The sequence below is a fragment of the Microtus pennsylvanicus genome, chromosome 2, assembly GCF_037038515.1.
Source record: "Microtus pennsylvanicus isolate mMicPen1 chromosome 2, mMicPen1.hap1, whole genome shotgun sequence".
NCBI lineage: Eukaryota > Metazoa > Chordata > Mammalia > Rodentia > Cricetidae > Microtus > Microtus pennsylvanicus.
In genome coordinates, this window is record NC_134580.1 from 113034337 (window position 1) to 113061286 (window position 26950).

The window sequence follows — 26950 nt, forward strand, 5'->3', positions numbered from 1 at the left end:
TGATATATTGTTGAGCTGATGTTAAAGGAATCACTGCGGTCCCATCATTAAATAGCTTTTAATGAGACAATGAGTCTCTTCAAGCTGCATCCTTGTTCTTTAAAAATAGACTTGCAAAATGGACAAAATATAAAGTCAGACTCTGCTGTATTTGGAATTAGTTTTCTTTATATTTGCATAGATATTTTCTGTCATATCAATTTTCAGCTATACATTTTATTTAAGAACAGCATATGGTCATCATGCGGATGTTTTTCTAAGTACTTTTCAATAAGGTGATTGATTATTCAGAACACGAAACCCAGGTATGGCTCATGTTTGTCAGCAATCATAATTGCCCACCAAAGTTCTCAAACTGAAGAAACACTTGAATCATTTGTAGGATTTTGTTAAGATCCAGAATGTCGGTTCTAGCCCCCTAGAGCTCCAAGCTAGGGGATTTTCATGGTACCAAGAAATTTGTTTCTAACAAGCTTTCAGAAGATTCACTAAAGGTGGTGAAGAGCTACACTCTGAAATGTTCCTGTTAAATAATAACAAGAGAGTGAAGGGGAAAGTTATGAAATCTATGCACTGTCTTTGAGGTTGGACTATTTGCTGTGGCCTAGCTTTCATAATAAAAAAAATAATAACGCCGAAAGACATACAGTGCTTAAGACTCAGGTTAATTTAATTCCATAATCATAAGATAGAATAGGACCAATTTTGGTACTTAAGAGATTTCTGTACTTAATTTTGACTGACCCACATAGAGCAAATGTGATTCATCTGACTTGTGACTGAAAATCCCAATAACCTAGGACGTGAAAAATGACATATATATTTGCAATGCGGCCTAAATGAAAGAAATGGACTCACAGAAAAGTAAGAAGGATTAGGTCAGAGGGAGGCAAGCAGTCATCTGCCTACATGTTAAGGCAAAGAAAATGACAGAAATTTTAAAAAGAGGCAAGACAAAATAGTTTCCCTGAAGAGTAGTCCTATGTTTGAGCTAAATAGGGTTCTGGGGTTTTGTTTGTTTGTTTGGTTTGGTTTGATTTTTTGCTGGGAGAAGAGAAGGAGCTTGATGTTCTCTTCCTCATCTCACAATGTGGGGGATTAACCAGGACCTGTGCAGGCCAGACAAGCGCTCCCTCACGGAGATACATCTCTAGAGTTACATAGCCAGTCCTTGTATTTACTTTTTAAAAATAATTCTGAGGAAGATTTATTATTTTGCTTTATTTTTATCTGCACAGTAAGAAATACATTTTTCAAGATTGGAAATGGTGATCTGTCCTCTTGGGAACTTGAAGCCTATGTTAAAAATTCATGAATTATTTTTCTTTTGAAAAATTATAGACGCAGGGATGACAACGGAGCTGTCGGTATTTAGGCTGCAAGAGAGATGATAAGATTCAGTTGTTCAGAACGCTAGAGGATAAAGTACTTTTATCACGACATAAGTTTTGAAGTGAATAGATACAAAATCAAAATGCATACTCTTTTGAGAGTTTGAGGCTGCAAGGAATCAGCAGATAGGACTCATATCCAAGAGCTGATCACCGATGTTGCTTAGTGGAGTTCTGCTTAAAGGCTGTGATCTGGAAAAACCATCTCATAGCAACTGGACATACTAAGTGACTCTTTCTTCCCACTGTTGTGTCTTTGGTGAAAGAACTAAGATCGTAATTATTTTCCCTTAGCTATCTTTATACATGAATGTTGTTAAAAAATTGATAATATATTTAATTAAAAAGAAGGTGAGATACAAAGAAATTCTCTCTGGCACTGTACCTATGCCATCTTTTTTTTTTTTTCTTGGAACAGTTCCACCGTCAAATGTTTCTTAGTTCATCACCCAGTTTTGAATTTGAGAAAAGTCATCCAAGGACTTTGTTTATGTGTTATGCCTGACTTTGTGGCACTATTCAACGAACTCTCTGTTCTCAAAGTGCTTCTTTGCTGTGACAAGGGGACGGTCGGGTCTGCACGTGTGCAGAAACCTGATGTGAGGCGCACTGAAGGGTTCTTTCCGAGCAGATTTTCAGGGGACCCTGTTGTAGCAACTGCTCCCACCATTAGGCAGCCTGCAGGAGCGCAGAAGGGCACGGATGCAGTCCTGAAAGCTGGCTTCCTCTTCTCGCTTACACCACTCATGTTTCCCATAGCCCCTGCCTCCATGCAGGGGCACAAGCCAATGGCTGACCTCAGCATGTTGCGCTTGCGCTGGGAGTTTACACAGCTAGTACCTGTGCTCCGTAGTTCCTCCTCCCTCCTCACATTCTTCCTTTCCAAAGGAAATTAATACATACTATAGAAAAGCACAGAAAGTAAAAAGGGAAACCCTTTTAAATCTTTGGTTGTGTTTTTGTAAATTTTTTTGCCCTTCCCCTCCCCGCACTGCCCAGTGGTATGTTTTTTTTTTTCAGGGTGCAGTTTTACTCAAGAGTCCTCTGGTCTCTGCCACTTGTTTCAAGTCTGGCTCCTAAAAGTTCTTTTACTCTTTTCCAACTTCCCATTCTTTAACATTTGAATGACTCTATACCCCACCCCCAAACTCCCCACCCCAGTTGACTAAAATAAAGTACCTGGTGTCCTCATTTTTCAGCACATTCAAATGAAGGGAGTGACTGGGAGAATTCATCAGCCTTCTCCTAAAGGTCAAGTCAAGGGCATGCTAAGGAAGACAAATGTCTTCTATTAGTTGCCCTTGTTTGTTTTCTTTGGCCTTCCTGTTCTGGGCAGTAATTGGGGCAAACATTAGGTCTTGTAAAAGAGTTTTCACAACTTACTACTTCCTTTCTCATTGTCAGAAGCTCAGACGGGAGCAGCTCTGGGTTCCCTGTGCAGAAGTTCAAGGACAGTTTGAGGAGAGTATTCACTTTCCCCTCACTGGTGCTAACCCACTACCCACCTTCCGAATTGTCTACATCTGATTCTGAAGGTGGACATTTCTGCTTCCCAATTAGCTGTATAAGGCCTTGAACACTCCATTCCCTGTTCCACATTGGCTACTAGAATCTTATTTCTTGAAGAGCTGTGATCCTCATTTCTCTGGGTCATGCCAGCTGATCCTACCACCCTTAGTGCTTTTCAGTAAACACTTGCATTGCCTTGAATTTTATTCAATAAGTGTTGAGTTTGAGCATTTCATGATTACGAGGTTCTTTCTGTTTTTAATGCAGAGTTCTCCTCTTAAAAACAAAAACCTAACAACAATTTTTGATACTACAATGATATTATTTCTCCCTTCTCTTTTCTTCCTCCAAATTCTCTCATATACCCATCTTCACTTTCCTTCAAATTCATGGTCTCTTTTTTCACTAATTGTTATTGCGTCTATGTATATATTTGTATCTACCATACCTCTAATTGACAAAGAAGTAACTGTATTGATTGACTACAACGTGTTGTCATGGCGTGTGTACATATTTTTATCAAGCTAACGAATGGATCCATGGTCTCCTGTCTATTCCAGCTCCCCTTAATTGGAACATTTTAAGCTTGTATTTTCTCAGTTTTGAAATCTAAACACTTTTCTTCCATTTTTTTTGGAGCTGCCTTGCTCGTCTTCCCTCGTCCCATTTAGAATCAGTCATCACTATCCACTCCCTTCCTCATAAGTGATAATATAAAATTAATAGTGTTTCTAAAACACCTAGAGAAATATTATTTGTGTATTTTTTTAAAAATATCATCATGTGTTTTTCTGAAGTTTAAAAATGTTTTTCTTTATTTTTGAGAATTTGGACATGTACCCAATCATGTTTATCTCCTCTTCATCTCCCCCTACAGGTTCTCCATGGTCCCCCAACATCCTCCCTTCTCAACTTCATGTCTTTTTGCTTTTGATCATCCACCCAGGCCAGTTAGTGCTACCCATGAATCATTTTTATTCAGCTTCGGAATAAATTCGGAGTGGGTGGTAAAACTGAAATCCATCCTTAGCAAGCAGGAGTCACCCAGTGGCTATGAATATGTTTCCTTTTAGCTCTGAATAAGACAAAATTAAGTCTGACTCGGGGATTAGGTAAATGAATGCTTTTTATAGCTTTGATGTTCTTAGTAGGAAATATTCCTCCCCTAAAAATCAAGCTCCTTCTCTTCGATAATGATGTGGCCATGCTTTTGATAAAAGTGTTTGCACCTTAGAGTGGATGATTTGTTTCCCTGTGCCTATTTCTCAGGAATGGTCGAAATAGTTTACAACGTAAGAATGGTACAAGACGAAGGCAGAATACTGAGAGCATTCAGGCTCAAGGGATGCTCATTGGGTGGGCATGTAATAATGATGGTTTAAAACATGCAGAAATAATGTAAGACCAAGAAAAGTAATTAATAGCAGTAAATAGGTATGATGCTGGCTGATTGGCTTCAAGTTTAACATTGTGTTCTAAACTAGTTATAAATGATAGCAGATCTGTTCCTCCAGACTGATCGCTCCCAACCCATCCAAACCATGCAAGAAGCTGTATCTAAAAGGCATAGTAAGGAAGTAAAACCAGGGGTAAGAGCTGCCAAAGCTGGGCAAGGGGGTGGGAGTGGGGGCCAGCAAGGCTGAACTTGCTGCTAGATTTCGAGTCTTAATTTATGCTCCGCTGAGAGCTCCGGAACAAAACTTGTACCAGGAACTTTGTTCTGCCTTAAGGCCGGGTTGCCAGGCATCCGCTTCTGCAGCTGTCAGTCAAGAGCTCAGAGGTTGCTTGAGGGTACACAGCCTTCCAGCACTTCCTCCTGTCTCTCCTCTTCAGTGAAGTGTGTCTAGCGGGCCAAAGGTCGTCAAAGATCACAAATGCCTGCTTGGAGAGCAAAATGGACAGTGGTCGGTGGTGTCGAGCCCGAAAAGGGGCTGGGCAGGGTGCCAGCTGAGTAGCGACAGAAGCAAAATGTCCTGAAGAGATGAAAGCAACGTGGGACTACTTGAGTTTTCCCAGCGTGCTTTGTGCTTGCCTTAGTGCTGAGGCTGAGCCACCGCTGAATCAAAAGGAAAGCTTACGTTTACTTACTCTACTTACTTCAGGAGAACCTTCGGGCCGGTATATTGATTGACTCTGAGTGTTCTCCTCAGGAAAATTCATTAAGTTTCGTCGTCCCCATTAGATTCCCTACTCCATATGGCACAAATTAGCATTTGGAAAAGACTCAGTTTGATTCCTCTGCCTTGCCAGAAAACTCAAAATGATCTTAAGAAGCCAGGCATGTCACAGGAAAAAGAAACATTTTATGTATGTGTATATATACATATGTGTTTGTATATATATAATAGGTGCATTGTATAAGCACATATATATGTCAACTTAAATAGATTAACTCCTCACATAGTCAAAATGTCATATAAGATAAAAAGTGCCTCAGAATCCTGCCATGGCTGAAACTCAGATTCGGTCAGATGAAATAAAACCCTTAGTGCTGAAATATGTGTAGTGTCTATTTTTAAACAAGTAGCTGAAGGTGAAAATTAGACAGTTGGTGTAGATTTCAGCAAGTGGCTGCAAAGGTAAGGCAAGGCCGAAAGCCCTTCATGTATTCATAGATCACCGGCCCTGCCCTGATTCTCTAACTAGAGAGAAAGGGAAGTGTGTTTGCTTTGCAGCCCAGAAGTATCATGCACACGGGTTGAATCAGAATTTCTGGAACTAAGCCAGCCATGCTCAGAATGTGGTTCTGGTGCTGCCTGGCCTCCAGGGCTCAGCGTAGTTATGGTTGCTTTAATCTCCAAGGCTATGTGTGCTGCTGATGCATGGAGACATCCAAAGCCCACTTTTTCAGACTATTGATGCTCAGTCACCTCAGTGCTGGGAGGACTCTGGGGCAATTCTGTCATAAATGGATAAAGGTAGCCCATCCAAGTGTCTGGATGCCCTACCTAGCCCGGCTTGATTAGGCTTCTCTGTGGGCAGCCGTTGTCTCTATTCAAGATCTAGGACAGAAGTTCTTAAACCTTGGGTTGTATTTGAATTACCCCGAGGCCTGTTTAAAAAGATTGTTGGTTCCACCCCACAGCTTCTGATACAATAGATCTAGTGGTGGACAAAGACTTTGTATTTTGTACATGTTCTCATGTGGTATTGGTGTCTTGGATTTGAGGGACCACATTCTCAGTACCCTGATCTTGAGACAAGAAGGAACTTAAATAGTACAAGTAGCCTGTGGCAAGTTGTATGCTCAGTTCTATTAAGGTAAGATGAACAATAGAATCAGCTTCCATGACAAGATAAATGTTGCTGACCATCATGAAATAGGTGTAGACCAGAGATTGCATTTTAGATGACTCAAAAGGACAATTTAGCTACCACTGAAATGATCTCAACTTTACAAGTGGAAGCCGCTTGTTTCCAGAATAAGTCTACAGCATCTCATATTTCTTTTAAAAAGACCTTTTATGGACATTGGATTCTGTGCTTACTCAAAATATTCATGGAAATAGTTTCTAGCACTCAAGAAACCATTTGCAAAATGATGGATGCCATTATCCCTGAATCTGATTAGTATGAAATGAGTAAATTGTCTCAGTACAGGAAATAACAGAAGATTGTGTGGGTGTAATCTTTATTGATGTTGATATTATTATTATTTGAGTCCTTAACAAATGTGGCGCCATTCACCCCTTCTTCCTGCACCAAATCAAATATGGCATGTTCTTCTATGAGCTACGTAGTAATAAGAACTAATAATCTCAAACATGTTGTTCATAAGACCTCACATGTTCCTAAAATGCATCATCTTTAAGATAGATAAAGCTATATCATATTGATTATACACCTTTTTTTCCATTTTTTTAAAAAATAATGTCAGATAAATTAGGTAAAAATAAAGTCATTCCTCTCATTTGAAATGTTACCTGGAAGTAGTGTGTTAGCTCTTTCCTGCTTCATAGCAAATCGTCACACACTCAGTGACAAATGTTTCTCTTACAACATCAGTCAACCAAAATTAGGCCTATTTAGGGACTTGCCAGGGTGTGAGGAAACTTTCTTCAGGGTGGTTGCCACGCATTTAGCTCGAGTTTTGCTCTCCTGGCCAGGTAGTGGCCAACATTTTTCTGCTGACTTCCCTGAGTTCTACAGCAGTGGTTCTCAACTTTCCTAATGTGCCACCCTTCTATACATTTTCTCATGTTGGAGTGACCCGCAACCATAAAGTTATCTCTTTGCTACTTCCTAACTTTAATTTTGTTACTGTAATGAATTGTAATGTGAATATGTAAATACAGGATATCTGATCTGTGACCCCTATGGGAGTTGGACCCACAAGTTCAGAATCTTTTACTTAAATAGTATACAACCTAGGCTTCAAGCCAGACAGAACCTTTGCTCCTATCCGGCTCTCACTTCGAGGTCTCCTGAAAAGTCACCTCAATATCACTTTTGGTTAAATCATCAGATGGGAAGTTTCCATAAAAGCTGCAAAATCATCCTACCTCCGTCGTCTCTCCCGTGCATAATCACAAGCCTGCCAGCCTACCACCTCTGCCATATTCTCCTGCTAAGAAGCCAGAATGCTTCTGTCTGTGCTTGAACAGACATGATTATAGAAAAGCACAGGTGCCACAGGGCCGCCTTAGCATTCCCTCGCTACCACAGGTAGGAAAAGTGTTGGAGTCGGTGATGAAATTGCCCGGATGGTCAATAGGCGTGGCGTATTTGTTAGCTCTCTCGTCTGCCGCAGGGAGAATTAGATACAGGTGTCGGTGCTGTCACACCCCTTAATGAGGTGACATCTGCAGATCATCTCCCACATTGCTTGGCAGATCGTTGGTCTCTGTTCTTAATAGTTCTAATTACTGTTACTGTTGGTGGTGCTAATTACATTCGTTCTGTTCATTTTCACCCCCTTGAGTGACGGGGAAACTTTAATCCCATCACAATAAACTTCCATTTCTGTCTCATTGATTCGATCTTTCAACAACATTTAGCAATGATAACTTCCTCCTGGCAGATGGACTTTTCCTCAACACTGGTTATACGAGGGTGGTCTGGTGTATCATCTGACTCCTCCCAGTTCATCCCTTTCTGCCCACTTCAGATAACTAATCAACGTGAAAACCAAGCCGTTTTAGAACTCCCAAGTAGAGTCTCCTCTTTCTGTCCCTGGGTCGTGTGTCAGTGGACAAGGCACAAGCAACTGTGGATCACAACCACTCCAGAAGAAAGTAGTTACGTGTTTACTAAAACAGTATAGACTACTTCTTGTAATTAGTCCTACCAAAGTGAAGTTTAACAATGATTTACACAGTATTTACATTTCCTCGGGCATTGTAAATAATCCAGAGAAGAAAGTATCAGAGAGGGTGTGCTTAGGCTACATGCCTATCACTGTAGAGTTTTATATGTAAAGGATATGAACATCTGTGGATAGTGGTACTGCCACAAATAGTGAGAAACTGTGTATTTTGAGACAGAAGTTATATCTCCAAATGATGACCTGAACCCCTTGCTCAAAACTGGACAGAGGCTTTCAATGCATTTAGAAAGCTGGCACGGGCCCTTATTCTTGCCACACTGTCTTATGAGGCTGGCAGATAACCACGCTACCTGCTGCAGCCTGCTAAACTCTGTGACCCCTTCCTTCTCCAGTGCGCTTGCATGGCTGGTTTTTCTATTATTCCTCTGGGTGTTCATACCTACAAGCTCCCTTTGTCTCTTTCATGAATTTACCATGTCTTTGTTCTCTCAGGGAGACATCTATGTCAGGGAGAACACTTTATGCTTTTGTTTCTCGACTCTGTGAATTCATTCTTTTGTGAATTAATGCTTGTAGAAGACACTTACAAACTGAAATCTATGTGCCCAAAGAGTGTCAACATTGTGTTTCTTTTGCTCAAAAATGCATCTTCAGTATTGAATATTTGCTAAACTGCATGTACTAAGTGAAAATACATTAAACAAAGAATGAGGTAGTACATTTTCTAAAGATTCCATCTTAGCCTGGATGTTATATGGTTAGTCATTAGAGTTTTCCTCCATTTCTCTGGACTCTACTTTCTTTGCTTATTAGCTTCTATTTTATGCTTGCAATGTCTCCCATTGCAAGTGAAACAAGAAGTCTATAAAATCTGTACCTTGTTTAGAAGCCCTCTTAGCATTAAACATTGCATTAAAGATACTGCCTGGCTTGTTGATATGGTATCTTTTCTTTACCTATCTTAGCATTTGAAAGAATATATGTGCTCCAGTCTTTGTTAGATGCCCTATCTCTAAAGGAGAAGTAATAGCCAAGGAAATAAAAGAGAGAAGAAAATGCACATGACATTAAATTGGACATTTTTCTGTCATATTGGCTATATCTGACTGTATCATTGAGATGGGATTTGGAAGTAAGGCTAGGAATAACATTCAGACTTCAGGATCGAGTAACTGACATTGCAAGGCACTGAGTGCCAAACATAGTCTTTAAAACATGGGATTGTGATAAGTAATCCATGCACTGTATCAGTCAACTTTTTGTGTCATTGGTTATTTGCACAAACTACCTATCATATTGATTTTCTTATAGTTTGTTCCTATTAGAGCCCAAGTTGGGACAGTATTTCCCATGTTCAGCAGGGTATCATTCCTTCTATAAACCAAGTTAGAATACAGCCTCTGCTCTCGACTCTTAGCCTAAGCACAATATATATATATATATATATATATATATATATATATAGAGAGAGAGAGAGAGAGAGAGAGAGAAGAAATGACATAGTGTCTTTGTCAAGATATTCACAACAAAACCCAGACACTCCATGTTAATATACAGTTATAATATAACCTGTAACACAGGAATAATATTATATTTTTTCTCACTTATTTTACATTTAATTTTGGTGCATGAAGGTGAAACCAATTTTCTTTAGAAATAGCTTCTCTTGCTGTTTTAGGTTTTCATGAAATAACTTTAATCTTCAGAAATTGTTTATTATTCTTAGATAGTCTCGGTTTTTTTTATATGCTTTATTATCTATAACGTTTGAATTGGCAATGTCCTCCATGAGCTCTTGGGCCAGAATTAGAGGTGCTGTTTTGAGAGGCTGTGTGGAGGTAAAGCTTTGAAGGAAGAAGTGCATCACTGGGGTGGACTCTCAAAAATTTTATAGCCTTCCCCACTTCTAATTCCTGATCTGCTTCATGCTGTTGCTAGAAATGTTCTCTCTAAGTTTCCTTTTGCTGCCAGTGCCTGCCACGTTTTGCTGTGCCCCTTGCTGTGATGGACTCATCTCTCCGAAACCATCTGTCAAAATAAATCCATTCTCCCTTCACAGCCACAGAAAAGTGACGAAAACGTCAACTTCCAGTGCTTCTACTGGAACATTGTCCTTTTTGTTTCAAATGGGAAGTGCTGACAGCCTTATATGTTTGCGGTTACCCTTGTTTGCTTAGTAGAGATCTCAGTTTAATATCTCAGTTGCTTTAGCTGAAGCCCAAGTAAGATGTTGCTAGTGCCTGCATCTCTGTTTGCTACATGGGTTACCCAGTACACACAAACATCTCTAATAATCTGCTTAACTTCGTGTTGGTTTACAAGTGAGAGTTCTAAGAGATGGCTTCCATTTTCTGCCTACAAGGTTTATGAATCTTGCATTGTATTCAACCCAGTGTATCTAAATAAAGAAGGTGAGGTAGTAGTCACGTTTGTTCAGGAATGGTGCATCTCATTCCCATTGGTCTTTCTTACATCTCTGATTATAAAACAAGAGAAAAATTATGCCTACAGAGTGAATCAAACAAGATCCCAGATGGGGTAGATAGTATGGGGATTTTTGAGACCTATACTAACATGATCAGGACACCCTCTTATACACAGAATAGAGTTAAAGAACAAAGAGTCAGGTCTATGTTCATGCCCCTCCATAGTTCAAACCCCTCTTTGTAAGATCCCCCAAATATTCTCCAATTGTGAATTGTAAAGATGTCTTTGGCAGCCAATGTATTAACTCATGTTAGTTTTGGTAAATCAAGGTTGAAGAGCTTTATGAATATACCCCATGTGGAGGTACACATAATCACACGACACACCCAACCATTAGTATCTTCTCTCTGAAATGTTTATGGCTGTAATTGCTGTTCTGATTATGGATTGTGTGAACTTGAAGCATGCTATTATATTGGGTGACTAATAGCACTTAGCAACAATGCATAGACATTGGTATTCTGCAAAGAGTTGCATTTTAAATTGTCGTCTTTCCTGAATTTGCAGTGGATTTCATGGCTCATCTCCCTCACAGTAGGTTTGTGGCTGATGGGCTGAAATCTTTCTGCTGAATATAAACATCTGAGACCATCCAGTCTTCCCTTAGCTGGCAGGTATTACTTTCCTCATCATGCATTCGAAACAAAAATCTGCAGCAGTATTCCCCCAAACATTTGATTGCTGCTGATTCACTTTTATCCATACTTATAAAGGGGGAAAACACAGCATTTTAGTGCGTTTGCTGGGGGTCTTAGGGATGTGGTTCAGTCTTTAAAGGTGTCATTGTGGGCCTAAAACAGACGTCTGTTGCTGCATTCTCGGTTTACATACCTAGGCAAGCTCAATGGCCTTAGAACTTAAAAAAAAAAATCTATTTCACTGCTGCAAATGTTTTTAGTGAATGCTTACATTTCTGAACAAGTAAAGGATACAATTTATTATAAAAGAACTTTCAAAACTAGGAGTTTATGGTGTTTTCCTCAGTTACATCAAATCCAAGCTTAGATTATCCAGTATTAGCTACAATTTTATATTCACTAGGTATTATTGACAGCTCCCTATAGAAGGGTGAGTCAGAGGTTCTCCATGTAATTTATAACTATGATGTAGCTCTCATCCATCTTGCTCACCCGGAAGCCTTACATTAGCTTGTAGTTGGCATTTTCTTTAGACCACCAACTAGCTCCCAAATAAAGACACAGAGACGTATTATTAAATATGAATGCTTGGGCTTAGCTTATGTTTGCTCCAATATCACTTTTAGCTTAATTTAGCCTGTTTCTATCCATCTATGTTTTACTTCGGGGCCTTTTACCTTCCTTTCATTCTGTATCTCCTACTTTCCTGTTTCTTCTGTGTCTGGCTGGCTGTCTCCTGCTGTCTCCTTGGCATCTCTTTTTCTTTCTTCCTGGCAACAAAATTCCTCCTCCTACTTTTTTCTCCCTGCCCAGAAATTTCACCTCCCTCACTATTGGCCATTCAATTTTGTATTATACCTATCAGGTAAGTGCCTTAGGCAGGCAAGGTAAAAGGGCAACACATCTTTGCACAGTTAGACAAATGTTCCACAGCATAAACAAAGGTAGCACATCTTTGCACAGTTAGACAAATGTTCCACAGCATAAACAAAGGTAGCACATCTTTGCACAGTTAGACAAATGTTCCGCAACAGCAGCATCTGTGAGTGTGTGTTTATTAGCACTTCTCCAAGTGTTGGGCCTTTGACCAGCAGCATCAGCACCAGTTATAAGTTATTAGAGATCAGATTCTCAAGCTTTATGTCTTGAAGCCTTCCAAATTATTCGGATTATGGCTCCCTTTTGAGAGGCACCGGCATTTGAGGCATTGCCACTATTTAATAGGTGATATGGTTTATATTCAGCCAGTTCTGCAAAGCTAGAAGGCGCTACCTCTCCAGTGAGCTAAGAAAGGCCCATCAGTGCTTTATAATGGACTGTGTTGTTAAAACTATTAACACGGGAAAATTAACCTAGAAAATGTTTTAATGATAGAAGTAACATTTCCGTGGTCCCCTACCTTTGGCTCCTCCCTTTTTTCCTCATGGAGGAGAGAAAAGCAGACAATGAAACCCCAGAGGAATGGCTTTTGCATGCTAATGGAAGTGGGGTATGCTATTTTAATCATGCCTTTCCAGCTGGGAGGGCCCCTGAGCAACACTTCCACCTGGGTCCTTCCCATGCCACATTACCCACCCCATGGCACCCTGGATGCTTTTCCTGAACACACAATTTTACACACCAGTAGAGGCTTCCTAGCCCTGGGGTGTCAGAATGAATCCCTAGGGTAGATGGCATTAACTTTCGCTCCACGACTTGGATAATGAAGGCTTCCTCCGGAGCTGGCAGTAAAGAACAATCTTCATTATCATCAGTAGAAAAGTAATGGCGCTTACTAAGTTCTTTGTGAACTCAGTTTGGGTTCGTTGTGTGTAAACCAACCAGCAATGTTTCCAGTCCATTTGACCAACTGAGACGAAAATCTTTGAATAGAAAAAGTTACTATCAAATTTGGTAAGTATAAAATGTGTGTAGGACGTTCTTAATCGACCTGTGTGGGACTGTCATTCAACCCTGGACTGGCATATATGTCCCTCTCCATATTTGTTGCGTGACTGTTTTGTGCTCCATCATACCTGCTTGCATGCATTCCCTTTGGCTTGTTCCTCCTCTCTATACAGCCAGAAATTCCACCTCAGTCTTGGGAATTAGCCTTCCATAGCCAGTATCTGCAGGTGTTCTGAAGTGTCTCCTTTAAAGGAGAGTGATTGGCTTATTTGGGAGTGCCTCAGAATGGACAATCTCCTTTTGCATTTTGTGATTTAATCCTCGCTAATTGTCTATGCTCTGCAGGCATTCAATGAAGAGTGTTCAGATGAATAGACGCATGGCATTTGCTCTTGGACAGATTTCCCCAGTCAACAGCTCTCAAATATGAAAGCAGTGTGCCTGAGGTTTGAGTCCCAGGGAGGAACTCAGACCTCCCCCCCCAGCACTGTTGCCGCTTTCTCTTTCTCCTGATGTTGCAGTCTGGTTCTGAATCTTCCCAAGATAAACCTGTGCTCGGTAGCCTATCTCTCACATCTCCACACTGTTTGCATCCTGAGAGTAAACTTCTCCAGGCTCTATTGGAAGCCCAGTGCTCTCTTCTGCAAAGTGATTGTTACTGCGGAAGCGAATAAACTGGGCTTGGGCTCACCTCTGTCTCTTTTGGTTGTGCGCTATTTCTCGGACAGATCCATGATGCAGGTGTTTACGCTGGACATTGAATGTCAGGTTGATAGCTCACTTTCCTGGGGCTCATGATGCGCTTTCAATGCTGTGAAATCTTTGTACACACATTGAAGGGGACTTTGGAGGAAAAAAAAATCTATGTTACCATATCCTGCAAGTTCCTTTTGCCTGGTTTCACATGTCACTCTATGCAGTATGAGAAGATTTTCATAGGTCAGTCCCTGTGAAGAATAGGTCAAGAAATCCAAGATGGGGAAAGGAAAACCTCCAAGATGGAATGAGTGTGAGAAGAAACTCTTCCATCCATTGTTCATTCCATCTCTCAGAGAGGTGGTCAAAGCAGAGTGTTCCCTTCAACTTGATAAGGATGTGTGTGCGGTGGAAAGATTCAATATCCAAATAGATTCTGTAAGAAAGTGACCAAAGTGTTTTGGACCAGACATTTGGAATAGGAAAGTATCTGTCAGAAAAATTTCCTTGAGATTATTAGTATTCTTTTTTTTTAATTTTTTTTATTGATAAAAGGAGGATAAAGAAAAGAAAAAAAACGAATTTCCACCTCCTCCCACCAGCCTCCCATTTCCCTCCCCCTCCTCCCACTCTTCTCCCCCTCCTCCCACTCTTCTCCCCCTCCTCCCACCCCTCTCCCCTTCCCCCCACTCCTCTCCCCCTCCCTTTCCAGACCAAAGAGCTGTCAGGGTTCCCTGCCCTGTGGTACGTCCTAGGTCCTCCCCCCTCCATCCCTATCTAGGAAGGTGAACATCCAGACTGGCTAGGCTCCCACCAAGCCAGCACATTGCGTAGGATCAAAACCGCGTGCCATTGTCCTTGGCGTCTCATCAGCCCTCATTGTTCGCCATGTTCCGAGAGTCCAGTTTTATCCCATGCTTTTTCTGGTAACAGTCCAGCTGGCCTTGGTGAGCTCCCAGTAGATCATCTCCACTGTCTCAGTGGGTGGGTGCACTCCTCGTGGTCCCGACATCTTTGCTCATGTTCTCACTCCTTCTGCTCCTCATTGGGACCTTGGGAGCTCAGTCCAGTGCTCCAGTGTGGGTCTTTGTCTCTATCTCCATCCATCGCCAGATGCAAGTTCTAGGATGATATGCAATATATTCGTCAGTATTGCTCTAGGGTAGGGTCATTTCAGGTTCCCTATCCTCAGCTGCCCAGGGAACTAACTGGGGACCTCAGCTTGGGCACCTGGGAGCCCCTCTAGTGTCAAGTCTCCTGCCCACCCTAAAGTGGGTCCCTTACCTAAGAATTGTGGTTCCGTGCTCCCCTATCCAACCTTCCTTTATCCCGATCCTCCTGTTTCCCCAAGTCCACCCTCCTTCCCTTCTACCTTTTCTCTCCCCATCTCCCCTAACCCCCTTCCCACCCCACCCCCAAGATCCCACTTTTCCCCCCGGCAATTTTGTCTACTTCCCTTATCCAAGAGGATAACTATATGTTTTTCCTTGGGTTCACCTTCTTACTTAGCTTCTTTAGATTCGCCTATTGTAGACTCCGTGAACCCTATTTATGGCTAGAAACCAATTATGAGTGAGTACATCCCATGTTCGTCTTTTTGGGCCTGGGATACCTCACTCAGGATAGTGTTTTCTATTTCCATCCATTTGCATGCAAAATTCGAGAAGTCATTGTTTTTTACCGCAGCGTAGTACTCTAGTGTGTATATATTCCATACTTTCTTCATCCATTCATCCATTGAAGGGCATCTAGGTTGTTTCCAGGTTCTGGCTATTACAAATAATACTGCTATGAACATAGTTGAACAAATGCTTTTGACATGTGATAGAGCATCTCTTGGGTAAATTCCCAAGAGTGGTATTGCTGGGTCCAGGGGTAGGTTGATCCCGAATTTCCGGAGAAACCGAAACACTGACTTCCACAGTGGTTGCACAAGATTGCATTCCCACCAGCAATGGATGAGGGTACCCCTTCCTCCACAGCCTCTCCAGCAAAGGCTATCCTTGGTGTTTTTGACTTTAGCCAATCTTACAGGTGTAAGATGATATCTCAAAGTTGTTTTGATTTGCATTTCCCTGATCGCTAAGGAGGTTGAGCATGACCTTAAGTGTCTTTTGGTCATTTGAACTTCTTCTGTTGAGAATTCTCTGTTCAGTTCAGCGCCCCATTTTTTAATTGGGTTAATTAGCATTTTAAAGTCTAGTTTCTTGAGTTCTCTATATATTTTGGAGATCAGACCTTTGTCTGTTGCGGGGTTGGTGAAGATCTTCTCCCAGTCAGTAGGTTGCCTTTGTGTCTTAGTGACAGTGTCCTTTGCTTTACAGAAGCTTCTCAGTTTTAGTAGGTCCCATTTATTCAATGTTGCCCTTAATGTCTGTGCTTCTGGGGTTATACCTAAGAAGCGATCGCCTGTGCCCATCTGTTGTAGGGTATTGCCCACTTTCTCTTCTATCAGATTCAGTGTTTTCGGGCTGATATTGAGGTCTTTAATCCATTTGGACTTGAGTTTTGTGCACGGTGATAGATATGGGTCTATTTTCATTCTTCTACAGGTTGACATCCAGTTGTGCCAGCACCATTTGTTGAAGATGCTTTCTTTCTTCCAATGTAAACTTTTAGCTCCTTTATCGAAAATGAGGTGTTCATAGGTTTGTGGGATAAAGTCCGGGTCTTCTATACGATTCCATTGGTCGACTTCTCTGTTTTTATGCCAGTACCACCCTGTTTTCATTACTGTACCAAAATTAAATCAGGACCAGGTGAACAAGCTAAACAGACCTGTCAGTCGCGAAGAACTAGAAGCTGTTATCAAAAACCTCCCTACCAAAAAAAGCCCAGGGCCAGATGGTTTCAATGCGGAATTCTACCAGAACTTCCAAGAAGACCTAATACCTATACTCCTCAATGTATTCCACAATATAGAAACAGAAGGGTCATTACCAAATTCCTTTTATGAAGCTACAGTTACTCTGATACCAAAACCACACAAAGACTCAGCCAGGAAAGAGAATTACAGGCCGATCTCACTCATGAATATCGACGCAAAAATCCTCAACAAAATACTGGCAAACCGAATCCAAGAACACATCCGAAAAATTATCCATTATGATCAAGTAGGCTTCATTCCTGAGATGCAGGGCTGGTTCAACATACGAAAATCTATCAATGTAATCCATCATATAAATAAACTGAAAGAAAAAAACCATATGATCATTTCATTAGATGCTGAAAAAGCATTTGACAAAATTCAACATCCATTTATGTTAAAAGTCTTGGAGAGATTAGGGATACAAGGGTCATACCTAAATATAATAAAAGCTATATACAGCAAGCCGACAGCTAACATCAAATTAAATGGAGAGAAACTCAAAGCCATCCCGCTTAACTCAGGAATACGACAAGGCTGCCCACTTTCGCCATACCTCTTCAATATAGTGCTGGAAGTTCTAGCAATAGCAATAAGACAGCATAATGGGATCAAGGGGATTCGAATTGGAAATGAAGAAGTTAAACTTTCGTTATTCGCAGATGATATGATAGTGTACATAAGCGACCCCCAAAATTCCACCAAAGAACTTTTACAGCTGATAAACAGCTTTAGTAATGTGGCAGGATACAAGATCAACTCCAAAAAATCAGTCGCCCTCCTATACTCAAAGGATATGGAAGCAGAGAGGGAAATCAGAGAAGCTTCTCCATTCACGATAGCCACAAACAGCATAAAATATCTTGGGGTAAATCTAACCAAGGAAGTGAAAGATCTATTTGACAAGAACTTTAAGGCATTGAAGAAAGAAATTGAAGAGGATACCAAAAAATGGATGGACATCCCTTGCTCTTGGATTGGGAGGATCAACATAGTAAAAATGGCAATTCTACCAAGGCAATTTATAGATTCAATGCAATCCCCATCAAGATCCCATCAAAATTCTTCACAGATCTGGAGAGGACAATAATCAACTTTATATGGAAAAACAAAAAACCCAGGATAGCCAAAACAATCCTATACAATAAAGGATCTTCTGGAGGCATTACCATCCCTGACTTCAAACTCTATTACCGAGATTATTAGTATTCTTGAGTATTTTATACCAATTATCTAGAGAGTGTGTTGTCGGATGAATTGTGGTACAGTGCCTTTTCTAGAAGGAGGGTCTAGATGCCTGCATCCTGTTGACTCTTGACCAGTAGACATTTGTTGGCTATTTGCAGCCCCTGTAAGGGAGTACTATTCATTATAATTCTACACTCTTTGGCTGGTGCATAAATGCTTTAAGCCTTATGAGCACTATCGATCAGTAGACTCTCAACGTTTCCAACCCTCTGGTGTTGTCTTCTATGGCTTATCTTCACATATTCAACACTTAATCCTATGCAGGTCTCTGGTTCCACTGCCACCACACATACATCTTTACTATTCATTGCTCCTGGATTTTTCTTTATCTTCCTCCCTCCTACTTCTCTCTATGTGCATGGACTGTGTCTCTAAGTATCTGAAGACAATGAATATCTTAGATGCCTCTCAAACCCCTGGGGCCATTCTTGTCTGGAATATTTCTCCCCCTGCACGCTCCAACTGTGAGGAACCTATTTTCCACTTGCCCGAGGTAAATGATTCCTCCACGTGTAGTTAGGGGAAAAAATTCTCTTTCCTCACTTCTCACAGCAGTTAACTTTAAAACTGGCATTAACATACTCTTCCTTGTCTTATACACATGCTTGATGGTGCTCTAGAAAAGCAATCATGCATGCATGTTTCTTGTGTCCCAGAATACCTACATATTATAGTTGTTGGAATAATAAATAAGTTTGTTAATGAACATGTAAAACAATAGTGGTGTGAGATTTGTGGTCAAAAGGCTGGCAACGGAATTTGGGGTGTGTATACTTCATTTGTTTAGTAAGATGCCTTAGCAAATATATTGGAATATGTATTAAATTGAGTGGATAGCAGTTGATGATCTTTTCTTTCTGATTCAATTAGACGTAATATGGAGGGGTGGCCTATTGCAGATGCATTCTCAGGCAAATCTCCAGATGATAGTATCCTTTGAAGTGATTTCAATGGCATCGAACAAAGAGAAATGATCTGTGTGGTGGCTTAACAGTTTCCCATTTTGCCTTCCAGGAGACGGAGCTGTTAGACCTCAGCCTTGTCAAGGATGCCAGGTGTGGGAAACATGCCAAAGCTCCCAAGGTAGGAAGCGCGGAGCCTTTGCCGTACCAGCTGCTACTTTGATTCTTTATCTGTGTCAAGATATCAATTAATTGCCCCAGTTAAAAGTTTCTGTGCTGTACATGTTGTAAAGCCCAAGAGCCAGTGGGTCCGGCTCACTTGAACTTTCATTACAAGAAGGAAGCAATGGGTGAGCAGATGGGGCATGTAATGCAGGCGTTTGCTTATTGCTCTGTTATTTTACTTGTCTGAAGAAAAAAAAAGTAGATATAGGGAATGCCAAAGAGGTTACAGATTGAGCTTCTATAATGGGAAATTTGAATATACTATAAATTCTGAGTGGAAAATTCTATTCTGATCAATGCTATCCCTTGGTCACTAAAAATATTGTACAAAGTTACTGTCAGTAATGTATATGAACTGTGTATAAATTGTGTGCTTAAACCTGGGTCACATTAACAAGATGAGTATATATACACCAATGTTTCAAAGTTTTAAAACTGGTACGCTCTTATCTCAAGTACGCCGAGTAAGGTATACTAAACCGCTGTCGGTTAATTTGAAATGCCCAAGATATTTTTGAGGCCACTTGCAAAATATCACTGGCCTCGGAAGCATTAGTAAACATGTATTTCTTCACTAGTATTTATAAAAATTCACATTCATCCTAGTAAACAGATAGGATATGAAGCTAAAACGCTGTGCAATCAAAACAATCGCATCCATAAAGGCAAACGTTAATTCTGCACATTAGTATGGCGGACTCTTTGGGATATGTCTAGCGGGATGTCATTGGTTTGTCTTTGCAGCATATTTTCTGAAGATTATATTGAAATGCTGGATGAAGAAAATGTGTTCTTTAGCATATCTAGGTTGGTAGAGTGTATTTTATCAACACTGAAAGCTCATTGTTATTGGATTTAATATTTAATGTATTACGTACTTTATTTCTGGCAGAGACAGTGTCAGCAAAGCAACAAGAGAAGGGAGAGCACCATGAGGAGCTTCCACTAGCAATTTCCTTTTTTTAGTGTCTTCCCACCACTGTTGCTTTTGCATCTGAAAGTCAGAATAGTTTCGTTAACGTTCGGAATGATCTGTTACTTTGGAGGTGCAGAGAAAAAGTCAGCCATGATCGTTTTCCCTCACAGACATCCTGCAGCCGTAGGTTGGTGCTAACAAATTCTGGCATGGAGCAAATACCAGCTGCTGGGGTTAGCTGAATGGGTTAAAATGGTTGACTAGAAAGTGTGAAAAATCTTGTTTAGGAAGAAAACAAATCAGGAATGTCTGCAAGAAGGCGTCTAAACATATTTCATGTGGAATCAGATAACCATTTAGATATCTGTTCTCGAGCAGGGATGTCAGTGGCTTGGTCTTTGCACTTCATGGCAAGCATCTTGGAATTAACCATTTGTTGATTATACAGAATTATCCCCAGTTTGAGGTTGGCAAAGAATCTTTTCCTCTTCTTCAAACGTTGTTTCAGTCAGGTTTCACGTGAGCCTGTTAGCTGCGTGCATCATAAAAGGCAGTGAAACAGGCCTTTATCCCAGGGTTATTGGCCTCACCTGGTTTCAATACTAGCTGAGAACAGTTGCACACTGTACCCCACCCGACTGCTTCTCACCAGCCCCCCACTGATTCTCACCAGCCCCCCACTGGTTCTTCAGCATTGGAACCAAAGCCAAGCCCACTGCCTCTTGGAAAGCGGCAAGAGGGACCTGGTCTCTTTCACTAGCTTATCAGCGAGTGCTCGGTTTATGGATGCGGTTTGATAAATGTCTATTGAATGGTGATAAATGATGCAAGTGGCATCTGCACTGTGCTCTGCTGGTAAACTATGATTAGATCTCCAAGTGCCTCCCTTGAGGAAGTGCTTTTGAGAGACAGAATACTCAGCTTGTCTGTTTCCCCTAACACTTTCCTGGAGAGAAGGGCTGATTTCTCTGTGGGCCTTTCTTGTTCCTTGTTGTTTCTCTGAGCCTTACTCTACACTCACATTTACAAAGCCGGTTCAGTTCTGTTTACCTGGATGACCTTGCTGAGACCTACTTACTCCTCATAGGCTCTTAATAGGTGCTTAATAGGAGTGCTGTAGGGAGGCTATGAGATAATTCATTAACAACCCATTTGCACAGGAGATCTCGACTTTAACGCCTCATGAATTTATCTGGGAAATTTACATAAAAAACATGTTGCTGCCTGTTTCTTGCTCCCCACAAAGTCTGGTTCCCTGCGAATCTAATGGCTATGGATGATGTGTGGCTTCAGGGTGTCGAAACACAAAGTTGCAGCAGAATATGGGTATCACGACTCTAATGCACTGATGACACTGCCATCTTTAAAAAACAATTTGGTAGCATTGAAGACAGAACCAAGGACCGCATACGTGCTTGCCAAGTTTTATGTTGAGTTATTCCCCAACCCTTCCTCCCAACTTTTTAAAAAATATTATTTTAAAATTTCAGATCTGATTTCCAGGAAGCTAATTTTCATCTCATTTTCTTAAATTGGAAAAGTTTAAATGTCAAGAGAGATTGGAGTAGGAGTCTTCTCAAAAGAGCTTCGTGGGTCCTTGGGTGAGTGGGCGAATGTGTCAATGAGAAGATTCCTGAATTTGACAAAGATGACCTCAGCTCAACCTAGATAAATACAAATATAACTTATTTAAAATGTGAGGAGTCTTAGTCTGTCTGATTCTGCCACTCAGTTTATGGCATCAAGAGCCAGGTACCTGTTTTTCTCACCAACCTACTGAGCCTGGCTTCTAGTTCCAGCTCCTTCATCAGGTCTCCAACCCAGTGACGCCCTCAACAGCTTTTGGCTGACAGCAGGGCAAAGAAGTATTGATGGAGAAGAATTGTTCTTTGGAGCCTTCCAGAGTGAGTTCAGTAGGACACCTTGTTGAATAAGGTGTGTGACTCGAGGTAGATGGCTGTTTTATTGGTTAGGGACCACTAAGAATGCTGGGATAAAGGCCAGATGTGGTGGCAGATACCTTTAATCCCAACACTCATCAGGAGAGGCAGGTGGATCAGATCTCTGAGTTCCAGGCCAGCCTGGTTTACAGAATGAGTTCCAGGACAGCCAGAGCTACTTAGTGAGACACTTTCTCAAAATATTAAGAAAATGAAGAATAAAGAGAAGAAAAAAAAGGAGGAAGAAGAGGAAGAATATGAATGCTGGGATACAGTTTTCAGAACTTAAAACAAGAAATTCAAAATAAAAAGTAGGAAAAAATGTAGTGACAGGTTTAAAAAGTAGAACAGTATTGAAATAGTGACTTATGCAATAAGCCCAGAACTTGGAAGACTGAGGTGGGGGGGGGCGGTCATAAGCCTGAGTCTAGACTGGGCTGCACAGCAACATGACCCTGTGTTATAAACAAAAACAAAAAGCCACCAAGGGGTGTGGTGGGCATAAAAACCATAAAGGCACAGAGACAGCTAAAGCTGCCAACTCAGGAAAGACAGCAGAGTAAAAGGGGAACAGATTGAGCTTAAGACTTTCAGTAGAAACTTCTAGATCAGAATCAAAGCACCTGTGGAGTGGATGATTATCAGACCCTGAGGCACCCCGCAGATGTTTATCTACGTGTTCGTATTGCTTTTGTTCTTCCCAGCATCTTGTCACATAAAAATTCAACGCTGGGCTGAGAATGAACTGCTTCTGTCCCTGCTGTGATTTGAAATGACATTTGTGGGAAATGGAGAATGTGATGCCCTGCTAATGAACTTAAGTGTAGACTCCCCACACGGCACATAGGGTGACGGCTGTTCTTCTGTGTACCGCTTTTGTTCAAGTCACTGGTTTGGGGATTTCTCATTGGAGTGACTTTGGGAGACTTTGTAATCTAAATGCGAAGAAGCAGAAGGCACCTTACTTACATCTTTAGCTCCGAAAGGCATTGCTCTCTCCTTCCTTTGCCCTTTTTCTCTGCCCCACCACCCATTTATGAAGTTCACTTATAAGCAAGGCGCTGCGGCAGCTACTTCTGGTTTACGCTGTTTATATTCACTCCGTGGGCTGATTTCAAAAGGATCTCTGTTCTCAGACAGTGCCACTGTGGAGTCGGATCTATTAGCAGTTCTTGACCCAGCAGATTAATTCAGTGCCTTGTGTCCAGCATTAATTGAAATGGACTCGACTAGAATTAAAAACGTCTAGTACAGGGTGGCTTCTTTCACGCAATATTTTTGTGTACATTAAATACGCTTTCTGGGTCATGCAACCAAGTATACATGTTTTTTTTCTGAAGGTCATGTGAGGAAGATTGAAAGATGCTAATGCAAACAGATGATATCACCGTTGTCACGTTCTTTAGGATTTAGCAAGTGAGGAGACATGGAGATCACCTAGGGAAGAGCCACTGTCAGCTCTTGTGCCAGCTCTGGCACTGATGTGCTTACAGCAGGGGTGTCTTCCTTCCTCTGGGCCTCACTTTTCCTCATCTGCAATGGGTATGTGGTGGAGGTCTTGTCTGGGGAGTATTTCTGATAGCTTTGATTCCAAATTTTAAAGGAGGTGATTAATCATAGTCAGATGTCCTATAGTGTCAACCCTGGAACTGGTGTCCAGAAAACTGACACAACCTAACTTGCCTTGGATATGACTAATCAGGTAAAAGTAAAGAGAAAAAACATCAAGTCCTAAGCTCATGGCAGTTGCAGGATGCAAAATAGAGGAAAATAATATTTATGTTAAGTTTTTACACATGGCTTCTGGAAAATAATTCTAAACTGAATTTAGACTCGGCAGGAAGCAATGTCGCAGTCACAAAGACCTCCCAACTTTATACTACGTGCGGTCTCTAGGCTGTGTATAGTTAGTTTTCAGTGACACATACAGCAATATCTGTGAGAAACAGCGCAAGACCTTTTTTTCTGAGCGTTTCCTTCAGTAAAGGCAACTGTTTTACATTCTAGCCAGGTAGCCAGATCCTTTGATTGGTAGAGAGCAATTTATGTCAGATCTGTAATGATGATTTGAACATTGATGCTTTTTTGGGTCAATAAGTAAGTTCTAAATTGTATATAGTATCACTCAAATCCCACAAGGCTTATTAGAGTAAAATTAAATTTTAAAAATTGATTATCCTTTGCTTTTTTAATCTTTCTGTAGTAAATGATGTTTGTAATATCAGTATTATTTTTTAACTTCAATAATTTCAAACTGTAAGGTTTGGCAAAGATTTGGTGATTTGCGGCAGGCACATACCTAGTTTCTGGAGAAGAACAGCGGTGAACAAACAGGACAGATGCTTAGGCCCACGGAACTTCTGTTTGGGGAGGATGATGCTCGAAAACGGCGTCTCCCAGAAGACACCTGTAGCTGATGGTGCTCAAAAACGGGGTCTTCCAGAAGAGACCTACCTGCAACCCCAGAGTTCTGTGTTGACTGATGTCCCGTAGGGGAGTTTCTCTACCCTGGTGGATTTCATGGCACCAGCCTGATATCAATGAATGGAGAGTGGTGGTATAAAGCTTGCCTACAGCTTGCCTTGGCCTCAGCGCTATAGAAACCTTCCAACATGTCATTGAGCATGGGACGAGATGATTGGTAAGTGCCCATGAGAAGAATAAGCTAGGGGAGGAATCCATAGGCCATGAGCTATGGGGAGCCTTTCTGTTATATGCAGCTGTTAAGGATAAGCTATCCTGATGAAATGGGAATTTTAGGAGGGCCTGAATTGGGTGAATGACCACAGGCAGAGAGAGCATCCAGGTAGAGGGTCCCACAAAAGCAAAGGCTCCAAGTGGGGTATGTACATGCTCTGTTTGAACAACTAAAAGGAGGGCAGTTGAACTACAGTGGGTTTCAAGCCTGAGGCCATGCCAGTGACTCGAGATGTTTTCCTAGTACAGTAAAGAGACCCAGAGACTTCTGAGCAGGGTAGAATCGGAGTCTCTGAAAGCCGTGCTGTGTTGAGAACGGACTTCAGAATGTGAAGAAGGAAGCAATGGAGAGTGACTGGCAGCTGCAGATAGCCTGGACCGTGATGTTGGTGACTTGTGGTCAGGGCAGATAGCCTGGACCGTGATGTTGGTGACTTGTGGTCAGGGCAGTAGCTGCTGAAGGAGTGAAAAACATGCTAACATCTAAACATGCATTGACAATGGGAACACAGGATTTACTAATGTGCTGGATGAGAAGCTTGAGGAAAGAGTTTTTTAAAAAAAAAGCAGCTATAAGTATTTTGACTTGGGAAACTGGAATAACTGATTTGCTATGTCGTGAGTTACGCAAAAAAGAAAAAATACATCTTAAAATGGAAAAAAATCAGAGTTTGGATTTGAATAATTAAACAGTTGTGTTGTCTGTCAAATGTCTAATGTGAAGAAGACTCAAACGGTCAGAGGAGGTGTTGACCCTGGAAATGGAGCTTCAGGTGTTTAAAGCTTGGGTGGGGTGAGTTTGTATAGAACAAGGACACTAAGGCTGGGGAGATGGCTCAGTAAGTGCTTGATCTCTGAGCTTGGGATTCTAGGTTGGATGCCCACATCACTGTGAAAAGTCCCAGGCATAGTTGGGCATGTCTGAAATCACAGAATTGGGGAGCAGAGAAATGTAGAGCCTGAGAACCCATCTGCTAACTACCCTAGCCGAAATGACAAGCTCCTGGGCCTTATCTCAAGGCACTAAGGCAGGGAACAGAGAAACAGATCCTGAAATTCTGTTGCAACATCCACATGTTCACACCTGGGCACATGTTCCTGCACACGGGCATGTGCTATGTCTACATACCACACACAATGCACAAACACACACACACGACACAGAATTCACAGATACACCTAGAGAGACTGGTGGGAGAGAGATAGAAGAAGATCTCAACTGCATCCTGATGTCCATGGGCTGTAGATTTGATGACTTTGTGAAGAGCCAGCTAAGAGCCTGCAAATAGTACTTCACCAAAGAGAGGAAAGCAGAACCTCAAGCAAGCAGCCACTTACTGCCCGGTGTCTCTGCGATGAATTGATATATGAAAACGTAGCATGGGCTTCAGTATTGAGGTTTAGTTAGTCTTGAAGAGACTGAAATTATAGCATACGCTACAATACAAGCAGACCTTGAAGATACCTTTCTAAGAAAATTAATATATGAATAATATAAATAATGTAATTATAAGCAATATATAAATATATAAAAGGACAAAGGAGGTGTGATTCCATTCAGATGCCAGGTATCCAAATTACATGTGAGGGAGGGGAAGTGAAGGCATTGTTACATAGTTCAGAGCGCAGTTAGAGAAGATGAAAGGGTGTCGTGGGTATATGGTGATGATGGTGGGACCACAGTATGTTTTTAATGCTGCTGAACTTTTGTGAATCATGCTTTGTGTATTTCACCAGAATAAAAGAGACCATCAGTAAGGACAAAGGAAATAACAGAAAAGAATACCCACGTCCCTTAAAATGCATTTAAGAAAGAGAAAGCAGAGGGGAATGGAGGTGGGCCAAGCAGTATTTCTTCCTAACCTTCTGTTTTCCTACTGAAACTTTGTATTGAGGATTCCACTGCATATTCTTTCAAAATTTCCCTATATCATAAACATGCCCTGCTCGTTTTCCTAAGGGACTGTTTGTTTAAGAGTTGTCAGATCCCAAATAGCTCATCATAGGATTTGGATGCCAACGCAGAAAGCTCATAATGAGCTGTTATTTGGGTTATTTGTTGTTATTCTACAACAGCGGTTTCAATGAATCATCCATGAGGCTTGGAGTTGAAATGAGAACTTTATTCATTGCCCCTTTTGGTGACGATCAGCAAGTTTCCTGACTTGGTCCAGATTTATCATTGCATGAAGCTGCAGACAGAAAAATCTGATATAGATACTTGCAGGCTAGAAAGAAAGAAAAGAATGCTTCATGCAACAAAATCAAAGGTTTCCGCATTT

General features: G+C 41.2%; 1 protein-coding gene across 2 annotated transcripts in view; it reads left to right on the top strand.

The window, feature by feature from the left end:
- Positions 1-26950, top strand: part of Plcb1 (phospholipase C beta 1) — a 678563-nt gene that overhangs the window by 202575 nt on the left and 449038 nt on the right. For both annotated transcript variants that reach the window (XM_075962281.1, XM_075962280.1), the window contains exon 3: positions 19003-19071. In XM_075962281.1, coding sequence (XP_075818396.1) covers positions 19003-19071 — 69 coding nt within the window. The remainder of the gene's footprint in view (positions 1-19002; positions 19072-26950) is intronic.